Source organism: Canis lupus, chromosome 17 (genome assembly GCF_003254725.2).
Source record: "Canis lupus dingo isolate Sandy chromosome 17, ASM325472v2, whole genome shotgun sequence".
Taxonomy (NCBI): domain Eukaryota; kingdom Metazoa; phylum Chordata; class Mammalia; order Carnivora; family Canidae; genus Canis; species Canis lupus.
This window is the reverse complement of record NC_064259.1, coordinates 57,208,282-57,227,939: the sequence shown is the minus strand read 5'-3', so window position 1 is coordinate 57,227,939 and position 19,658 is coordinate 57,208,282. Positions and strand designations below refer to the sequence as shown.

Here is a 19,658-nt window from a genome sequence, read left to right as displayed (position 1 = left end):
TGAAAGCCAATGACTTGCCTAGGCACAGGATGGAATTTGAGACTTGGGGCACTGGCCTCCCAGACATAAAGAGTCCCAATCCAAGACTGAGATTATGTAATCACCAAACCAATGGACTTTAATTAACTAAAGTCTTGCCTCCACTTCTTTGTTCCTGTCATGCAGAGATGTCTGTAACTGCTGAATGATACTTTCTTGTTCCTTCTGCCAATGGCTAAATTTGGTTTCCTTTTCTTCTTTCAGCCACTGGAGGTTTTGACAGGTAGCTGATAACTGCTCTACTTCTAGGCCTTTGGCCCTCAGGAGACTCTCCATACTCTATAGTAAAAGAAAGCAAAAATAAGTCAAAGGACCATCCCACACTCCACAGGATAAACAAGACTTGATCCGTCTTTATCTCCTAAATTATCAATTTTTTGCAAAAGAAGAAAACTTATTATCTAATCTAACAGTACCGTACTAATCTTTTCTTTGGTTTTAGAAACTCTCAGCTAATTTGTTTAGAGAATAAATGTAATGTATATGATAAATGAAGTATTTTTGAGGAGGCAGGCTATGCTATATAGGAAGCGAAGGACTTCTTTCAGAAGTGGCAGATGGGGGATCCCTGGGTGGCGCAGCGGTTTGGCGCCTGCCTTTAGCCCAGGGCGCGATCCTGGAGACCTGGGATCGAATCCCACGTCGGGCTCCCGGTGCATGGAGCCTGCTTCTCCCTCTGCCTATGTCTCTGTCTCTCTCTCTCTCTCTCTCTGTGACTATCAGAAATAAATAAAAATTAAAAAAAAAAAAAAGATTAAAAAAAAAAGAAGTGGCAGATGGTTAAATATATAAGCTCTACAATATATATGCGAAAATAGCCAGAGCAAATACTAATAATCAAGTGTTCTGACTGTGGCTATACAAGGATATGTATATAGCATTAATGAGAAAACAACACTGTAACAGTTGTATGCTGGCAATGCTCATGTAAAAGTATATAGATGTTGACAAGGATTAGAAACAAATCAGAAGGATGTCTGAAAATCCATATTCACTGCTTCCCCCTACAAAGTCCACAGCAGAAGTACTAACACTTCTTACTTCCTAATCTATAATGATGGCTATTTTTGTTGTTTTTGTATTTTTTTTCTCATAAAGCAAATATCTTGGTTTTCAGATAATGAGGGAAAGGGGTTGATACTTCAGGTATAGAATCTAAGTGGGAAAAGGATCTCAAGACAGGTTGTGCTCTTACCTGCATGGTAGCTTCATTAGAGGAGAGAATAGCACGCAATCTCTCTAAGTCATGATCACGCTCTCGCACAGCAAGATGAAATTGACGCAGTTCTTTTTCTTTCTCTTCCAGGGCGGAGAACTTTTCATCTATAGCCCGCTGCAAGGAAAGTAAGGATCCTAAAGCTCCTGAGGATTCACTATTGTGATCACACGTATACAATGAAAATATAAAGGAAGGGAAGACCAACTCTAAAAGCAGTAAATTAAGTGTACACATATTTTTAAGTACCTATGTGAACAGAATAATCCATAGTGCCATAAACAAAATCAAGGTACATACCTCCAAAGCAACATCTCGGTCTTGTATTCGCTGCCGAAGTTTCTCAAGCAACATTTCATTTGCTTCAAGGGTTTTGTCTGACTTATCTCGATACTGCAGGAGCTCCCGAAATTCCTAACAAGACCAAAAAATATTTCCTTTTATTCATTTATCTAATATGCATTGAATTCCTACACTCTGCCAAGCAATTTGTTATTCAGGATAAAAAACAAAATGTGATCACTCTCCAGGAAAACACAGGTTAGCAGACATAACAGACATACAAATTGTTAATTACTGTACACATGTGTATATGTGTGTGTGCATATATGAATTTATATATACATCATGCATATACGGCTATGTCTGCATAGCCAGCCACTGGGGGACCACAAGATGCATGGTCTAAACCTGCCTGAAGATGTCACTAAAGATCTCCCAAAGGGATTACATTTACTCTAAATCTTAAAGAACTGGGAGTTTCCCCAATGAAGAGGTGGTATGGGTATTTCTATCAGACAAAAAATGTATACACAATACATGCACATGAGGAAAAAACTGTACGTTCAGCAGAACATAAGGGATTCAATGGGACTAAAGCTTAGAGCAAGTGGTAGAAGTAAATACAGTCATCTTCAGTGTTTCCTATTTTCCCTGATGTTCATTTTATCACATAAGTAACTGGAAATTCCTATACAGATGTCTTCACCTACTAGATTGAGAGCAGTGGCTGTATCTTCTGTCTTCCCAGCATCTAGCATAGTATCTAGTTCACAGACATGTTTAATTTGCTGAATATTTATTGCTTAAATCTTTCAGATCTATATTTATTATTTTGTACATATGCTGATTAGTATTGTGGTTCGTGAATTGTACTTTCTATTTATTTTGTACCCTCCTGGTTCCCACCTCTCAGTTCTCTACATGTAACAGGTACTCAACACAAGTGGACTAATATCCTGAAATTACATGAATGGAACTTTCAGAGCTCTGCGAGCCCAGTTTAGTTAAAACCATTATGTAGACTCACCTGAAGCAGCTGCTCTTTGTGGCTCAGACTATGGTTTAGGTGTTGAATGTGTTGCTCATGGGCTCTGATCTCATTACATTTTTCAGTCTCCAGGGTACGAAGCTGTTGGCTCTTACTCTGTAATTCTCCTTGGAGCTGCTGCAAGGCTTTCCGTAATTCCTGAATTAAACAGATTCCCTTTTTCAAACAATCTAAAATTTTCACCTGGTTAGTAGATAGGGAGTCCTTAAAACTTTCAAGACATATAGAATAAAACAAAAGTAGCAGAAAAGTGCCATTCTTAAAATTACTGTAGAAATATTATACATGAAAAAAAAATAAAAAAAATAAAAAAATAAAAAAAAAAGAAATATTATACATGAATCAGGGGCACCCGGGGGGCTCAGTGGTTGAGTGGCTGCCTTTGGCTCAGGGTTCTGGGATCGAATCCCACATCAGGTTCACCAGAGGGAGCCTGTTTCTCCCTCTGCCTATGTCTCTGCCTCTCATGAATAAATAAATAAAATCTGGGCAGCCCCAGTGGCCCAGCAGTTTAGTGCCGCCTTCGGCCTGGGGTGTGATCCTGGAGACCCAGGATCAAGTCCCGTGTCGGGCTCCCTGCATGGAGCCTGCTTCTCTCCCTGCCTCTCTCTCTCTCTCTCTGTCATGAGTGAATAAATAAAAGCTTTAAAAAAATCTTAAAAAATATATATTATACATGAATCAAATAGGATATAGGAAGCTGTGGCAACTGTGAATGGCGGTAAGATGTAAATTTCATATTAGTAGTCTAATACTTTCTAGTTTTAAAATGATAGCTCTACTCAGCAGAACTCTGTCCCACTGGAAACCTGAATAAGCTCAAGGACAGAGTATTTCTATCATCCTTTTAAATCTTTTTTTTTTTTTTAAAGATTCTATCCATTTATTCATGAGAGATACAGAGAGAGAGAGAGGCAGAGACACAGGAAGTGGGAGAAGCAGGCTCCATGCAGGGAGCCTGATGCAGTACTCGATCCCGGGTCTCCAGGATCACACCCTGGGCCGAAGGCAGCGCTAAACCGCTGAGCCACCTGGGCTGCCCCTTTTAAATCCTTAAAAAGAAAATCGACAGCATATACTCTAGCAAGATAAAGGAACCACTTAATAATAATAATGATTATTTTTTAAAGATGTGGCTAACTGTACATGCCATTCCTCTGAGCTTGGTTGTTGTTTACCATTATTCTGTCTTGGTAATCTTTACTCACACTTCAAGAATAACCCCAGATGGCTCCTCCCTCATGAAGCTCTCCCTAACTCCCTTCCTCAGCCCCTCCTATATATTCCTATCGGACCCACACAGAACTCCTTTAACTCATTTTGGTATTTGCCACACGAAAATTCTGTTTATGTGACTATTTCATACTAAACTACAAGTAGCTTAACAGGAAAGAGCTTATGATATTCACTCTTGTATTTCCAGAACACAGCCCAATATCTGGCACCTATAGGTATGAGGGCAATAAATGTTGAACTGAATTACTTAGATTAAGCAAAATGACTCAAGGATTCAACACAAACTGTCCTGATACAAAGTTATTATCAGGGCAAAGTTAGCATTTTTGGTCACAAAATGATTGCTGATTTACCTGATTATGTTTCCAAGATGCCTCTTTCTGCTGTTCTCTTTCATGGGCTGCAGCCTCTACAAATTGGACACATCGTTTGGCATCAGCCAGTTGGCGTTCTTTTTGACGTACCAACCTCTGGAGTTTCTGAATCTCAAGCTGGCTGTAGAACAAACCACTCTGAAGATCAAGCAGAGCCATCTGTTGCTGAGCTGGGGAAGTACCCTGTGAGCTCTGGAAAAAAAAAAAAAAAAGTAAAAATTAATCAAGAGGACAGCAAGCACTGAGCAGCTGAGAAGACCAACAAAATCAAGACTGTGTCTGAAAAGCATGGCACTTCCTTAACCAGAATCTCACCTCCTGTCCTATGTGACCCTCAAATACATGAAGTTGTCCAAGCTGGCTTTGGTGTAGCATTTCTCGAAGCTTTGCCATTGTGTCATTTTGACCTTCAATCACCTGGTACAACTCCTCGGTCTGAAAATGAGACAGGGAGTACTGAACATGTTAGTAAACTAAAAATAAATTCCACTATCTCACCTGTACAGATTTTAGAAACACTGATTTAGATTACACTACAGTTTCTCTACACTAACATCTGTTAGTCTGATGATCTGTTTCTACAAAATACAGAATATGTGTCTACTTTGATAAAGCAAATAATTTCCTCACGGGTTCCTGACTGCCAAATATTTACCTCATTTTCCCTACTTTTCAGAGTTTCCTTGAGGCTTTGAATTGTACCATCTTGCTTCTGAGATGACTCCTGAGCAGACTTTAGCTCACAGCTCATTTCATTCAGTTTCTCTTGAAGAATCTGAATTCAGCAAAGAAAAACAGGTCAATTTCTTTTACCTTCAAATGCAACCAGTAAGTCCTTCCTCAAATCTAGGTTTAAAGGATTTCCTAGAGAACATTGCCTTAATTTTTTTCCCAGGTGTAGTAACCTTTAAGGCCCTAAGTCGTTCATTAAGACAAAGTAGCAGGAAATATGAAATATTTCCTTCAATATTCAAGTGCTTCAATTCTCATGTACTGCGCTTTCTTTGTGATGGGTAGTTGTACTGGGTACTTGTCCACATGAGTCACTGGGGGATTCTCTCTCTTTTTTTTTTTTTTTGAGAGACAGAATGAGAGTGAGCAAGCACACACACAGAATGCAGAGCATAGCAGCAGGGAGAGAGTCTTAAGCAGTCTACTGCCCAGCTCAGAGCCCAATGAGGGGCTCGATCGAACAACCTTGAGATCATGACCTGAGCTGAAATCAAGAGTCAGATGCTTAATGATTAAGCCACCCAGGTACCACTCACTGTGGTGAGTAGATCACTCACTTTACTTTGTGTAAAGGATCACTGTAGATCCTTTACACAAAGACCAAGAGCTCTGCTATCTAGGACAGGACGGAACACTACAAAGCTACACCAAGCCAGAAGGAGGAAAAAAAACACATTATTTATATAATATAGCAATAAATCAGGTTAAGATTAACTTACTGAACTGTACTTAATATTCATTATGAGGTAAGGGTACCAAGCCAGAAGCTCAGCATTCAAATTGTGGGCACTGCTAAAATTTTCTTCTAAACAAACATTAGATTCCTTGGACTCTAAAGAGGTAAGAAGTTAAGCTAAAATCAAAAGCACAAACCTCCTTTCTTGGTGCCTTATAAAGTTAGACTACATTCAAGTTTTAATTACAGATCTAAAAGGCCAAAATTCTGATCTGTGCAGAGAAGGCTAAAATCCTGATGAGAGATAAAAGGAAAGAACTACACTTTTAATCAAATATTCCTTAGAGGAAGAGAAATACACAGTATTCATCTCCTGAATCTTACTCAGAGAGGTTAAGAACCTCAGCTAGAGCCTGTCACAACCTCAGGAAACCCTGTGATCTCCAAGGGCTTGGACTGATTGATCATACTTTGTTGGTGGCCTCCATTTGCTGGATTTTTTCCTGGAGTTCAGCCAAGTGGGAATCAGATACAGACTGCTGAGTTATAATGGTCTCATCTGAATCCAGCTTTTGTTGCTTGAGTAACTCTTCAGTCACAGGCTGGGAAGAAGCAGCAAGACAAGTAAGTTGAGTTCAATGTAACCAACAATAAATTTCATCTTCAAATATGTCAGGCATCTTTCAGCAAAGACTTAGAAAACCAAAATTGTGCAGATGATCAGTACAAATTCCTAAAGACAATCCTGTTCCTTATTAAGAGTACTGATTTTTCCACCCTTATGATACTCCCCAGCTCCTCTCCCTATCTTTCCCTATGAACTCACACAAATAGTACATATTCAGTTAAAGCAAATAATTCAGAGGTTAAAGAGAAAGGAGAATTGAAAAAAGAAAATGCTTGAGATGACCAAATATTCACTTTATCCTATTTCTAATCAGGGAATTCAATAATCAACTATCTACCAGGGCACCTGGGGGGCTCAGTGATTGAATGTCTGCCTTTGGCTCAGGGCATGATCCTGGGGTCCTGGGATCGAATTGCTTCTTCCTCTGCCTAGGTCTCTGCCTCTCTGTGTCTCTCATGAATAAGTAAATAAAGTCTTTTTAAAAAAGAAAAAAAAAAAAATCAAACCTCTACCATCCCTAAGAGAGGAAGGTACATTTCAACTATGCCTGATGATATTATTGGAAAAATGGGCAGATTTTGAAAATGGACTATGCATTATAATACTTTATCAATACTAAATTTCCTAAATTTGGTAATTATATTGTACTTATGTAAGAGATGTTCTTGTCTTTAGGAAATATGCTTATTTAGTATAAAGACTCATTCTATCTGCAACTAACTCTCAGATGGTTCAGGAATTTAAAAAAAAATGATGTGTCTATATAGACAGTGGGAGTGAAACACCAAATGTAGCAAAATATTAGTAACCAGTGAATCTTGATAGCAATTTGTGAATCTGGGAGTTCTTTGTATTTCTCTCGTGACTTCTCTATAAATTAGAAGTGGTTTCAAAATAAAGAGTACAAAAAATTAAAAATAAATTTCAAAATCCATAATGGTCTGGGAAGGAGGTATGTTTTATAGGAAAATCAATTCATCAAAAAGACTCAGGAGGAAAAAACACATTGTTTATATAATATAGCAATAAATCAGGTTAAGGTTAACTTAGTGAACTGTAGTTAATATGCATTATGAGATAAGGGTACTAAAAGAAAACTGTAGGAATTCACTGTGGCATTAAAATCCATTTCCTCTCCTCTGACCCTTCCTACTGGACCCCCCCACCCCCCGCCTCCACACCCACTCCAATTAGGAAAAATATAAATCCATTAGGAAGAGAAAAAGGCAATTGCTTTTCATTTACCTTTTCTCTCACATTTTCAAATTCTGACTACCACCTTCTAGGCAGTGGAGTTAGAGCTTACCTCAAATCCCTTCCTGCCAGCAACTGACTGGAAGTATAAAAATTTCAGAAAAAAAAGTTTTTTATTCTTCCAATATTATCAATTTAAAAAAATATTTAATTTATTTATCCATGAGAGACACAGAGAGAGGGACAGAGACATAGGAAGAGGGAGAAGCAGGCTCCCTGCGGGGAGCCCAGTGTGGGACTCCTTCCCAGGACCCGGGGATCACAGCTAAACCAAAGGCAGATGCTCAGTCACTGAGCCACTCAGGTGCCCCTATTCATCAGTTTTTTAAAAACATCTGTTAAGTACCATAATACGTAAAGCACTGCGGGAACTGGGAATGAGGAGTTATATAATGAAGGAACAAGGAAACACATAAAATATCAGATAGTGACATGCCCTTTGTTGTAAAACAGAAAAGCATTATAGAGTGGTAAAGTTACTCTAAGTTGGTTGACCAGTTACTTTGAATTGGTTAGATGGAGACCTGCAGGACAGAAAGCCAGTCCCACAGAAAACCTAGGCAGAAGCTAGAGTAGCACTTTGCAAAAGAAGTATAATGGGAGCCATGTAGGTAATTTAAACTTTTGTAATGACTTCACTGACTAAAGGTAAAAATAAATGAACTCAATTTCAATAAAATATTTTATCTCAGCCACTATATTATATCCAAAGAATCATCATAGACATGTATTCAATATAAAAATATAAAAATTATCAGCAAGGTATTTGACTTTCATACTAAGTCTCTGAAATTTGGGGTGTACTTTACACACACAGCATATCTCAATTCAGAGTAGCCACATTTCAAGTGCTCAACAGCCGCATACAGTTAGTGGCTGCCTTGCTGGCTAGCACAGTGCTAAAGTGTACTGAGCACAGAGGAAGGTAATACATGATGAGGTGGAGAGAAAGTCAGGGACGAGGTCATACAGAGCTTCTACCGCAGGGTAGAGCTGGAGTTCATTCTCATTGAAATGAGGATGGTTTACTTTGTTTTTCTGTTTTTTATTTTTATTTTTTTTAAGATTTTATTTATTTGACAGAGAGCACAAGCAGGGGGAACAGCCCAGAGAGGGAGAAGAAGCAGGCTCCCTGGCTGAGCAAGGAGCCCAAAGAGGGGGCTCTGAGATCACGACCTGAGCCAAAGGCACTTAACCCACTGAGCCGTCCAGGCACTCTTGGATTGCAGTGTTTTTAACAGAAAAGTAACACAATTGTATTTATGTTTCAAAAAGGTCACTACAGCTGCTCTGTGGTGACTGGTCTGGGGGGCAGCAGTAGAACAGGGAGACACACAGGGGACTGCTTCAGTAGTGCAGGTAAAAGAGAATAGTGGCTAGGATTATAGCGGTAAGAATGGATGGGGAGAGAAATGATATATTTGGATAGGTTTTGAAAGGAGAGTCAACAGACCTGGAGGGCTGTGAAAGGAGAGAAAAGCAGCAAGAAAAATTGAGGTATTTGTTGTGGGTGTAACAGGGAGCCGTGCTTGCCCTGAAGCACTGTGAATTTTTTTTTTTTTTAAGATTTATTTATTTATTCATGAGAGGCACAGAGAGAGGCAGAGACATAGGCAGAGGGAGAAGCAGGCTCCTCACAGGGAGCCCGATGTGGGACTTGATCCCGGATCCCTGGATCACCCTCTGAGCCAAAAGCAGATGCTAAACCGCTTAGCCACCCAGGCATCCCTGAAGCACTGTGAATTATGTCACAATACGAACAGATAAAACAATTCTAACTGATAAGTAAATAATTACATCATTTATTTAATGATAAAACATTTTCTACAAAACCTGGCTTCTCAGTTTTTTAGGGTAAAACACCTTTCCAATGATATTATAGATTTTTTTTCAAATTTAAACAAGCAGAATTCAAGAAAATAGCTGCAAGTTTAAAATGGTAGGGAAGGTGGTTCTATTTATTCACTTTAAATCAAACAATCTCAAGGGCACCTGGGTGGCTCAGTCAGTTAAGCATCTGCCTTCAGCTCAGGTCATGATCTGGGGTCCTGGAAATCCTGTTCCACATCTGACTCCAGGCTCAATGGGAAGTCTGCTTCTCCCTCTGCCCCTATCCCTTTGCTCGTGTTCTCTCTCAAATTAATAAATTAAAAAAAAAAAATCAAAGAATTTCAGAGCTGTGAAGGAAACTATAAATTAACCATCTGGTCTCATCCCAGACAGAGTACATTGGAGGAAATGGAGACTTAAGAGAAGATAAGGAATGTCCAAAGTTACATCTGTTAAAACATCTGTTAAGTACCATAATATGTAAAGCACTGTGGGAGGAAATCAGAAAAAGGATCTAGTTAAGCCAGATGCACCGAATTTGGGAATGTATTTTTCATCTCTATAAACACATTGCCTACCATAATGCCTGGAATATTGTAGGGACCAAAAGTTTGTTTAAAAAGAGAGGAAGAACAGAAACAAATGCAAATAAAATCGGGTCTGTCTCCTAATTTCCAATCCAATGCTCTAATCCTTCAGTGGCTCTTTAGAAATAAGAAATAAGACCAGATAGATAGATGGATAGATATTTAATATAGACATTTCAACAGCAACTTTAAAGTCAAAAAATGCCACTGAATAGTACATAATGAATCTGGATCTAATCTGAACCCATCTTTGGCATTAATGATCATAGGAAATCTCTAATTCTGTAAATGTAATATACTGACCGAACGGCTAGAAGATGTTTTTAACACTTTATTATTGAACATCTCAGAAAAATGTCCTTTCACATAGCGTCTGCCAAAAGAACACTCAGTAAAGTCCTGAGTTAGGAGCTCATAATGAATTCTTGAGAAATACCAAGACATAAACCAATCATTCCTAAGACGATTTTATAAAGCCTGAAATCAGTAATACTCAATTTGGCTGAATCAATGCTAATTTCTAGACTACAAGTCACTAAAATCATGTTATAATACTAATGCAATTTTAAGTTAAGCTGCTTTTGACTCATTTAAGACAAATGTTTTCCAGTAGCCGAAAAGAGAATTGCTTCCAGGCCTGATGTTGCATAATACAAGACGTTTAGGCTAAAAAAGCAGTTATTTAGATCCTTCTGGGTTGACAAGTGTTTTTCTTGGCACTTCCCAGTTCTCACAATAACAAGTCTTAGACCTGGAACTGGGATCCCTGGGTGGCGCAGCAGTTTGGCGCCTGCCTTTGGCCCAGGGCACGATCCTGGAGACCCGGGATCGAATCCCACGTCGGGCTCCCGGTGCATGGAGCCTGCTTCTCCCTCTGCCTGTGTCTCTGCCTCTCTCTCTCACTGTGTGCCTATCATAAATAAAAAAAGAAAAGAAAAAGGAAAGAAAGAAAAAAAAGATCTGGAACTGCTGTGGTTTTCTATCCCATTTTTAATAACGGGAGATACAAAAGAGCTACCAACTAGCATAAAATTAAAGGCCTAACCTTTGAGTAGCATCTAATGCCTACACCTTCCAAAAGGCCTGATCTAGGTTATGTAGCTAAATTGTGAGAGGGATAAATTTTCCATAGTCACACAGGGGCAGACCTTGGCATTGCAAGGCTTAGAGCAAAGATCTCGGCTCTCTGAATTTAGATAGAAAAGGAAACTGCACGAGTCAGGGCTGAACTAATGTTTACTAAGTGACCACACCCCTCCTATCATCACTTTTCTAGTTCATGGCCACACAATAAAGGAGAAAATTATCAGCTTATAGAATAAGGCATCAATATCTTTCTTTACGTACTTAAACTACCTTGGGTTTTCAGGCATAAATTCTGTGGAAGGCAAATAAGTCAATTTGCATATTGCCAGAAAATTAGAAAGCAGAAGTACTACACTGTTGCTATTTTTAATATGAGAAAGAAGAGAAAGGATAAAAGCAATCAGAAGGAACTCGGATGATATGTAGTGCATAGAATGGGTACGTGGAGGATTAAACAAAGGAATCAAAATGATCTTACAGAACAATCTTGCTCTTTAAGGAGCTTTTCAGATTTTTAGTAGAATTTAACTAAAGAAAACATTTTTTCTTTCATAGTTTATTCTTTCTACAAACTAAAAACGGAACTATCAAAACTAATTTACATTTATTTCTATTCTTTCCACGTTTGTTCAGAGAAATAGACGAACACCAGTCTGCCTTTGTCCCAGTGAGTTCTGGTTCTGACATAAAGCACACCAGGCCTGAAGGAGCTTAAAAGTCAACCAGACTTAAACAGACCAGATATCCCAAATACACATTTTATTTACACTCTGAGCCCAATTTAATCTGCTTCCTTCCACATCCTTAATTATTGAAGAAAATGGCATAGCAATTAAATGCCTTTATTCTTCAAGCTGAATGTTTTCCCTCTCCTCTCAATGTTTTATTATTCTACAAGCAGTAAATAATGTAAGCCAAGTGACAGCAGAAAGATTATACATTACAGCTTTAGAGGTCTATTTTTTTCCAATGTCCAAATTTAATGAAGTGATTTTAATGAAGACCTGACCTGAAGGTAGTTACCATAGTTTAAATGTGCTCATTACGATGACAATTTTCTTCACTGAATCCCTAAAGAATCTCTTTGGAATCCTTAGATTACAGAAAGAAGCCCCTTTATTTAAAATAGGTATTATTTAATTCAATGTACATCAGGAAACGTGATTTCATATACAGAATAAAAAGGTTTTGGCTGAGAATAGTTAAGGATCTTTGGCTCTGCCTAAGTTATTTAAACCATGACCTTTCCTTACCTCTAAATCGAAAGCCTGCATGAGATGGTCCTTCAAATTCTTCCCAACCCCAAAATTTGTTGAATCCAGGTACCAAATGATAGCATCTTTCATTAAAAGTAGAGAAAAAACTCATTTTGCCTGTAATCTAGTTTTCTTTACTACCTTTCTACCATATTGGCCATATTTGAGGGGGGAAAGGGTTTATTTGCCATCTACCCTGTCCAGACTATTTGTAGATCCTAATATGAGAACATCAAATTTAATTTGTGACATCTATGTCTGGTTGCAGAAATACTTTAATACCCAAGTTCAGCTGTGAAGCTCCACTGAAAGAAAAGGAAGCAAAAGAAAAGTAGTACAGAGCATTAGGCATTCTAACCATTTTATACAAATGAAAACACATTTAAAACTCTTTGATATTTTTCTTTTTCCGTAACACTTCATATGTTTCTGACAGTTTTATGTAAATTTAAAAACATTTCTCCCATTTTTCTGCTAAGTTCTATTGTGATGCAAATTTTATATATATTAGAACTACTTTTCAAAAACTTCAAATGACAACAATTTCATTTGTTTATCAAGCCCTGAATTTCTGGGATGACGCTGAATAGTTGCATGCTTTCCAAAAATGTCTTCTAGATTGTCCACCTTTGTAATGGTATCACTAAATAATCTATATACCAAGTAGAACATGCCAGATGTTTCACAAAGTTACTTGAACTTAGCATTCATTGTTGCTGCAGGAACAAAATAGCATCTGTCAGGTTCCCTATGTATAGATGAATTTAAAAGGCTGGTATGAAATCAGCTGGGCAGAAAGAAATAGCTCAAATTAGGATTAACTGCCATCTTCTAGTCACGAAGAAATTCAAGAGTATAATGGATGGAACTCCTAACATCCAATAATGGAGGAAATCTTTCTTAATGTCTAACATCCTCTTAATACAGCTCAGAAGGCAACCTGAACAGTTTTTGCCTTAGCATCTTAAATGACAACACCTGAATTCCCAGTTTCTCTTATGAACAAGTAATCATTAGTTCTCAAATGACTTATTATAAATATTGCCCAGATAGTACAATACTTTGGTGGATTAATAGGTTTTCCCCACACCTTTAACCTATGCCCTAATCAATTGGAGACGCAACTTTGGGATGAAACCCTTGATGCTCTAGGAAGAACTAACCCTAGAACTCTCTCACGGAATGGAGAAAACATCTATAAATGTAAAAATGAAAACAAAGCAAAAAAAAAAAAAAAAGAAGAGGTAAGAGGAAACTGAGGTAAGAGGAAAACTGAGGAAAGAGGTAAGAGGTAAGAGGAAAGAGTTCCAGTGCCAGATATAAGATTAAATGTCTTTTTATAGGGTGAGAGTCAATCAAAAATCTTTTTGTCTTAAAAGCTCCATGATTTTGACAACTGACAGGGAGGCCAATAGATAACGTTGCAAGAAAGACATAAAAAGCCTATTTGAGTGTGATTCACATTTACTAAAATGAGACACAAAGGTGCAAAAATGGGCTCACGTTTTTTCAAGTGTAGAATATTAACCTTCACCTAGACAGGCAGAAATCATGTGAAGCCTGAGGCCAGCTAACTAATCAGAAAGGCACTGTGTAGCCATTTTGTATACCTGGACCCGAAGTGGCAAATAATCTTCACAAAGATCATCCCACAGCTCCTGCAGGTCTGAAAGCTCCAAGGGATAATTCACAGGTATCTTGTAAAGGGGTTTCAAAGACCTGTTGAGGAGACCAGAACTAACTCCATCTGTCATGATATGGCCAGGCCTGGCTCCAGGTGGGCTGGATTTCACTGGAATAGGAAGCTTGCTCCCTCGGGGACTCTGGATGGGCTTATAATCAAGACCTTTAATCATGTTAAGAGCTAGCTCTAGCTTGTGGTTACACACATGCTGTGGAGCCTGTTCATCTGAACAACAGTCACACTTTGCAAGTTCCTTTGCACTTCTCTCCGTTTCCTCATCCTTTTGTTGTGGAGGCCTAGCCTGGACACTTGCATCCAAAGATTCCACAGAGGATCCGGGTGTCCCTTCCTCCATGCTCTCTCCATCTGGGGGTACCTTTGTACTTGGTAAATCCGGTGGCCCAACCTCAGACAATGCTGGTTCTTCAGTGCAAATGCTGGTGGACCACCTAGAAGGAGCACACGAGATACTTCTGGCCACCTTTCGGGGCACCTTACAAATGGCTTCATAGTCAGAATCAGCAACCCGCAAGGCTGCACAACCACGGCATCTCCTGGGTCGGTTTCCAGGACCTTCCGAAGTATGGCAGCTGTGTAGCTCCTGAATCTGATCCTCGTTTTCTACCCAACACTCAAACCCTGAATAGGCAAAGTCCTCCTGGAGCAGCGCAGAGTATCTTACGTCGGGTAAGCCGGAAATGTCAACGGTCCCATTCCCCGCCTTGGTTTCCGTGCCAGAGTCCTCGTTATTCTTCCGATACATGCTAGCAATGCAGAACTTGAGGCGGTCCTTCTCCAGCAGCAGCTTTTGCAAACGCTCGATAGAAAGAGCTTCGATCCGTGCAATAACGGTGTCGAATCTATAGATCCGATCAAGCATGAAAGCACATTTGCTGCAAGCAAACTCGGCTTTGCCATCGCGGGGCACATCCTTGCCCAGGACGTGCGAGAGCAGAACCTGGAGGTTGAGTTTAGATGCCGTGTGGAAGATCCAGCGCCGCTGGTTCCCACACAGCTCCCGGGCACAGATCCTGCAGCTCTCCTTCATCTTCCCTCCTCGAGCTGGCCGAGCCTCCCTGAGGCGGCGGCTGCCTGGTGTTCGATCACTGGCGCTCGGCCGCGCTCCGTCTGCCGCCCCGGTGGCCTCCGGCCGGCATGGCACAATCTGGTGGGGTTCCCACTCCGCAGGGGCGCACCTCCGCCACCCGCGCTCGGGCTCTGGGTACCAGAGCGGGCAGCCCCGCCCCGCGGGAAGGGGGCGGGCGTAGGCACTCCTCAGGGGGATGCTAAGTGACAGCCGCGCAGGCCGCGCTCGCAACCTGCCATGTCCCGTCCAGCTGTCTCTCCCGCCAGCCGCCGCGTCCCCAACGTCCTCCCGTTCAGCAGCCTGGGTTCGCAGGACACGGGCAGCAGCTCGCCGCTGACGCAAAGACTCGCAGAACAAGGATCAGATTTCAAGATGGCGCCAGCGGCTCGGCGCCTGCGGGCAGCCGCGGGTTCCTCTGGGAGCTGTAGTCCGGCGGGCCGCTCCCGGCGCTGCGCATGTGCAATGGCGGGTGCGCGCGCACACACATGCACACACGCACCCCCACCCTGCCCCTCCCTTGCGCGCGCGCGCGCGCACACACACACGCACACACCCACTCTGCCCCTGCCTTGCACTAAATAGGCTCGCAGCTCCTCGCGTAGGAACCGAGACCTGGCTCCCTGTGGGTATCGGCGGGCAGCAGGACGGGCGCTGGCCACTGCCAGGTTGCTTTCATCTGCTAAGACTTCACCGAACCAGCGCACCAGTTCCCTCATGGGTCCTCCCTCCCGCCCTAGTAGGATGACCCGAGGAACTGCAGGGGAGGAGAAAGCTGAGTCCCCTCCCTCGCTCTCCACGGGTAGTGCCACGTCCTCTGGAAGGAGCAGCCGGGCAGCGCCACTAGGTACCGCTGCGCGGCGCCTCCCTCCCGCCCGCAGCCCCACCTCTTCCCCCTACCCTGGCAGTGCCGGGATTTAATGGCCCTTGGGGCTGCAGCGGCGGGCGGGGAGACAGGGCTGAGAAACCAGAGGTGGCAGTTAGGGCGTCCGTTCGACCTTTCCTATGACTAATGGCGTATCTACAAAAGAGGACAAGTGTTTCTCTTCTTGCAACGTTGGGGGTGGGCGGTTGGGTTTAGCACTGCTGGCCGATTTGCCCTTTTTTAGAAAAGAAATTGAGAGAGGACACAAAGCAGTCGCCTGAGAGAGTCCAGCAAATGCCACGTGAATGCAGCTGGTTAACCAAGATTTTTAAAATAAGAGGAAATGGGGTTTTTCAAGAATGTAGACACCTGAGAGCAGATTACCATCACCCAATTCTTTCAGGTTCAGGTGGGAGAGTATACAAACTTTAGAACAAAAGACCTAGCTGCTTTGAGCAAGAATACAGAGTGCCAGGGAGAACTGGTGTCTGCAGAATTAGGGCTGGACATTCCACTGACTTCAGTGAGGACCCTGTGTTATTCAACAATATAGAGCTGTCATCCCACCCTTGGGTATAGAACTTAGAATGCACACTGCCGTGGCGGGCTTGGGGGTGGCGGGCTTGGGGGTGGGGGGTGGGGGGTGGGGGGTGAGGGGAGGGGAAGCTGGAGCTCTGAGGAGGAGGAGTCTTCCATTTATAACAAAGAATTCCCTTCTTGGCTTGAGAGGCTTGAAGATACCAGGCAGGAAGGAAAACAGCCCTAGCAACCACCTGGAGTCCCCCAGAGCAGAACATTTCCCAATTACAAAAATGCTAAATTTCACTGGCTTAACCTTGGGAGAGGATAAGGCCAGCAAGAGTCTTAAGTATTTCTGAACCTCATCTCTAAGACAGAGCCCATACTCTTAAGCAGGGAGACATTAAAATGCCTTCAATAAGAACTCAGAATAAACCACCAAACTTCCAACAGAGAATTAAAAGAGATGATTTAGAAGTGTTTTAACAGTGGCTCATTAAATAATAGCTAATACTGTTATTTCAAAATTATAATGGAATATTTTAAGATAATTTTAAAAATTTATGAGTCTCTGCACACATAAGGTTGTATTGATTATTTAATCACCAAAACAAAATCTTAGTAGCTCCATCCTGAGAGAAGAACCATCGTTTGATCTTTGGGTTTGGGAGGCTACAGAACTTTGCTTATGTTATTTCACCTAAATACGCATGTTCTGGCCCTAAAACCAAGAATGTTAAATAGACTTCCAAGTAAAACCCACTACAGCTGTATTTTTGCCTGTCTCTAAGTTTATGAACTTCAAAGTCAAAAGAAAGTAAACATTAATCTTTGAAATCTGTAGTAATCTATAGAGAGGCAAGGAATTTCTGGACTCAGCTACTCACAGACGGCCTGTCAGAACTGTATCCTGCTGAACCTGTCTGAAGTAAAGAGTTCTAAAGAACTGAAAAAACTCAAAGGTCCATAAAAGTAAGACATTAAGACATTAATCCAGTCCTCATCTTCAGTTATCAATGCAAATCACATTTTCTTAATGAGGAGAAGGCTAATGAAATAAAGTAATTAATGAAACAGTGCTTTTCAGGAGCCAATTAAATAATACTTTGTATTATTCTCTATTAATAAGATTTTGAATCTGACTTATGGTCTCTAAACTTTAATGACAATATATAAGTAGCTGGGTGTAGAAATGTAAACCAGTATAAGTGGAGAAAAGGCAGTTTATCATTGAAGAATAGGTTTGCTATATATAAGTAAAGATCACCATAAGAAAGAGCTATACATATCTAGGCTTCCAACAACACATAGGAATAAATCACTCAAAAATCAAAAAAAGCTTGAAGATAGCACTCTCTTCACTCCTAGAAAATATATTTAAAAACCATTATTTAGAAGTGGATAGTAAACTATATAGTACTAAACTAGTCCTAAAATGATTATTTGGTATTATAGAACAATTTCATCCCACTTAAAAGATCACTGGTGTATAGATAACAAAACTTGAACATAAAAATTAAAAAATAAAACACAGGGGCACCTGGGTGGCACTGTCAGTTAAACATCTGACTTGAGGTCCTGAGATGGAGCCCACATTAGGCTCCCTGCTCAGCTGGAAGTTAGCTGCCTCCCACCTCTGCCCCACCCCTGCACTCTCTCCTTCTCTCTCTGCCTCTAATAAATAAATAAATCTTAAAAAAAAATCTTAGAAGAATCATGTGATAATATCACCTTGGTCAAGATTTTCTATTTAGTTAACACTGGCTACCTGTGGAGAAGGAAGTAAAATTGGGTGCCTGGATGGCTCAGTCGATTAAGCATCTGCTTTCAGCTCAGGTCATGATACTGGGGGTCCAGGGATGGAGCTCCACGTTGGGCTCCCTGCTCAGCAGGGAGTCTGCTTCTCCCTCTGCTCTTTACACTGCTCCCTCTCTCTTTCAAATAAATAAATAAAATTTATTTTTTTTTAAATTGGGAAGATAAAATAAGGCCTAGAAAAGATTCTATAAAAAGCCCATCTTGGGATCCCTGGGTGGCGCAGCTGTTTGGCGCCTGCCTTTGGCCCAGGGCACGATCCTGGAGACCTGGGATCGAATCCCACATCGGGCTCCCGGTGCATGGAGCCTGCTTCTCCCTCTGCCTGTGTCTGTGCCTCTTTCTCTCTCTCTGTGACTATCATAAAATTAAAATTAAAATTAAAAAAAGCCCATCTTGTGCAAATTCAAAATTTTATAGTTCCTATCCATATGAGGAGCTTTGAAAAATATTTTATATTCCTATGCACAACACACATATGATTGAAGCAAGGCAATGCTGCTAAGGTGAGACTTGGGGCTCCTGAGATGATTTAGAATAGGATAATTACTTCTAAAACATATCAAATTACATAATAAAGTAAAATTTGACAGAGAACAGGTTTCATATTATGATAAGCTGTAATAAATTAAATTATTAATTTTATATATTAGCAGTTTGCCCTCAAAATGCATTGGTCAATGCATAAACAGCACTTATTAGCTATATGTGCTAGTTAAATAATTTTTATCTGGCCTTTAATTTCCTACAAAGTAAACATATTGAGTTTGAACAATAGTTTCAACCCTTGGCATGCATCAGAATTCCCTCGAGGGCTGGATACAACAGATTGCTGGGACCTACCTCTTAGAGTTTCTGATTCAGTTCACTTGGGGTAGGGCCCAAGAATTTGCATTCCTAACAAATTCCTAGGTCATGCTGCTGCTGCTGAAAAACCACTGAACTAGAACTATCCTAAACTGTATTCAGGGAAATCTCAGTCAAAAGATCAGAAGTTCTGCAGATAAATGGAAAAACCCACCAATGAAGAATTACTTACAAATTGTCGATTTAGAAAAGTATATTCTCATTTGAATCAAAATTCCTAAGTAGTATTATGGTAGAGATCTTTTGCACTATCTCTATTTTGACCTCTAGATTTTGGAGCCTGAGAGGTATGTCTTAGAACCATGCCACTTTTGTAAACCCTACGTGTAGCGTTTCTCAGACCTAATTCTGGGCTGATAAGGCGTTTCCAAGAGAATCAGAGAGATGGAAAATCCCCATGTCCTAAACAGTTGTGTTAGGTTTCATTGCCCTAGTTATGACATTGGAAATAGCTGTTCTAATTACTAAAAACTATGCCAAAAAAAAAAAAAAAAAAAAAAAAAGGTGATTCTGGCAGAGAAGCTAAGGTAGATGAGGAAATGCAAGAATATCAAAGTAAAACCAGTTAGGTTTTATGGAA

General features: G+C 40.7%; 1 protein-coding gene across 34 annotated transcripts in view; it reads right to left on the bottom strand.

Annotated features, from left to right (window-relative positions):
* LOC112664092 (phosphodiesterase 4D interacting protein) overlaps positions 1-19,658 on the bottom strand; it is a 400,486-nt gene that overhangs the window by 246,768 nt on the left and 134,060 nt on the right. For 24 of the 34 annotated variants that reach the window (XR_004806427.2, XM_049095446.1, XM_025453330.3 and 21 more), the window contains 8 exons: positions 6,074-6,205; positions 4,851-4,970; positions 4,511-4,630; positions 4,175-4,387; positions 2,565-2,723; positions 1,556-1,669; positions 1,235-1,372; positions 139-318 (listed from right to left, as the gene is read on the bottom strand). Coding sequence is in view for 33 of the 34 variants with exons in the window: in XM_049095446.1 (XP_048951403.1) it covers positions 139-318; positions 1,235-1,372; positions 1,556-1,669; positions 2,565-2,723; positions 4,175-4,387; positions 4,511-4,630; positions 4,851-4,970; positions 6,074-6,205 (1,176 nt within the window). In the remaining variant the exon portion in view is untranslated. Of the gene's footprint in view, positions 1-138; positions 319-1,234; positions 1,373-1,555; positions 1,670-2,564; positions 2,724-4,174; positions 4,388-4,510; positions 4,631-4,850; positions 4,971-6,073; positions 6,206-10,049; positions 10,813-13,854; positions 15,404-19,658 lie in introns of those variants that run through there. The other 10 variants (XM_025453332.3, XM_025453345.3, XM_049095461.1 and 7 more) reach the window with 5 other exon arrangements.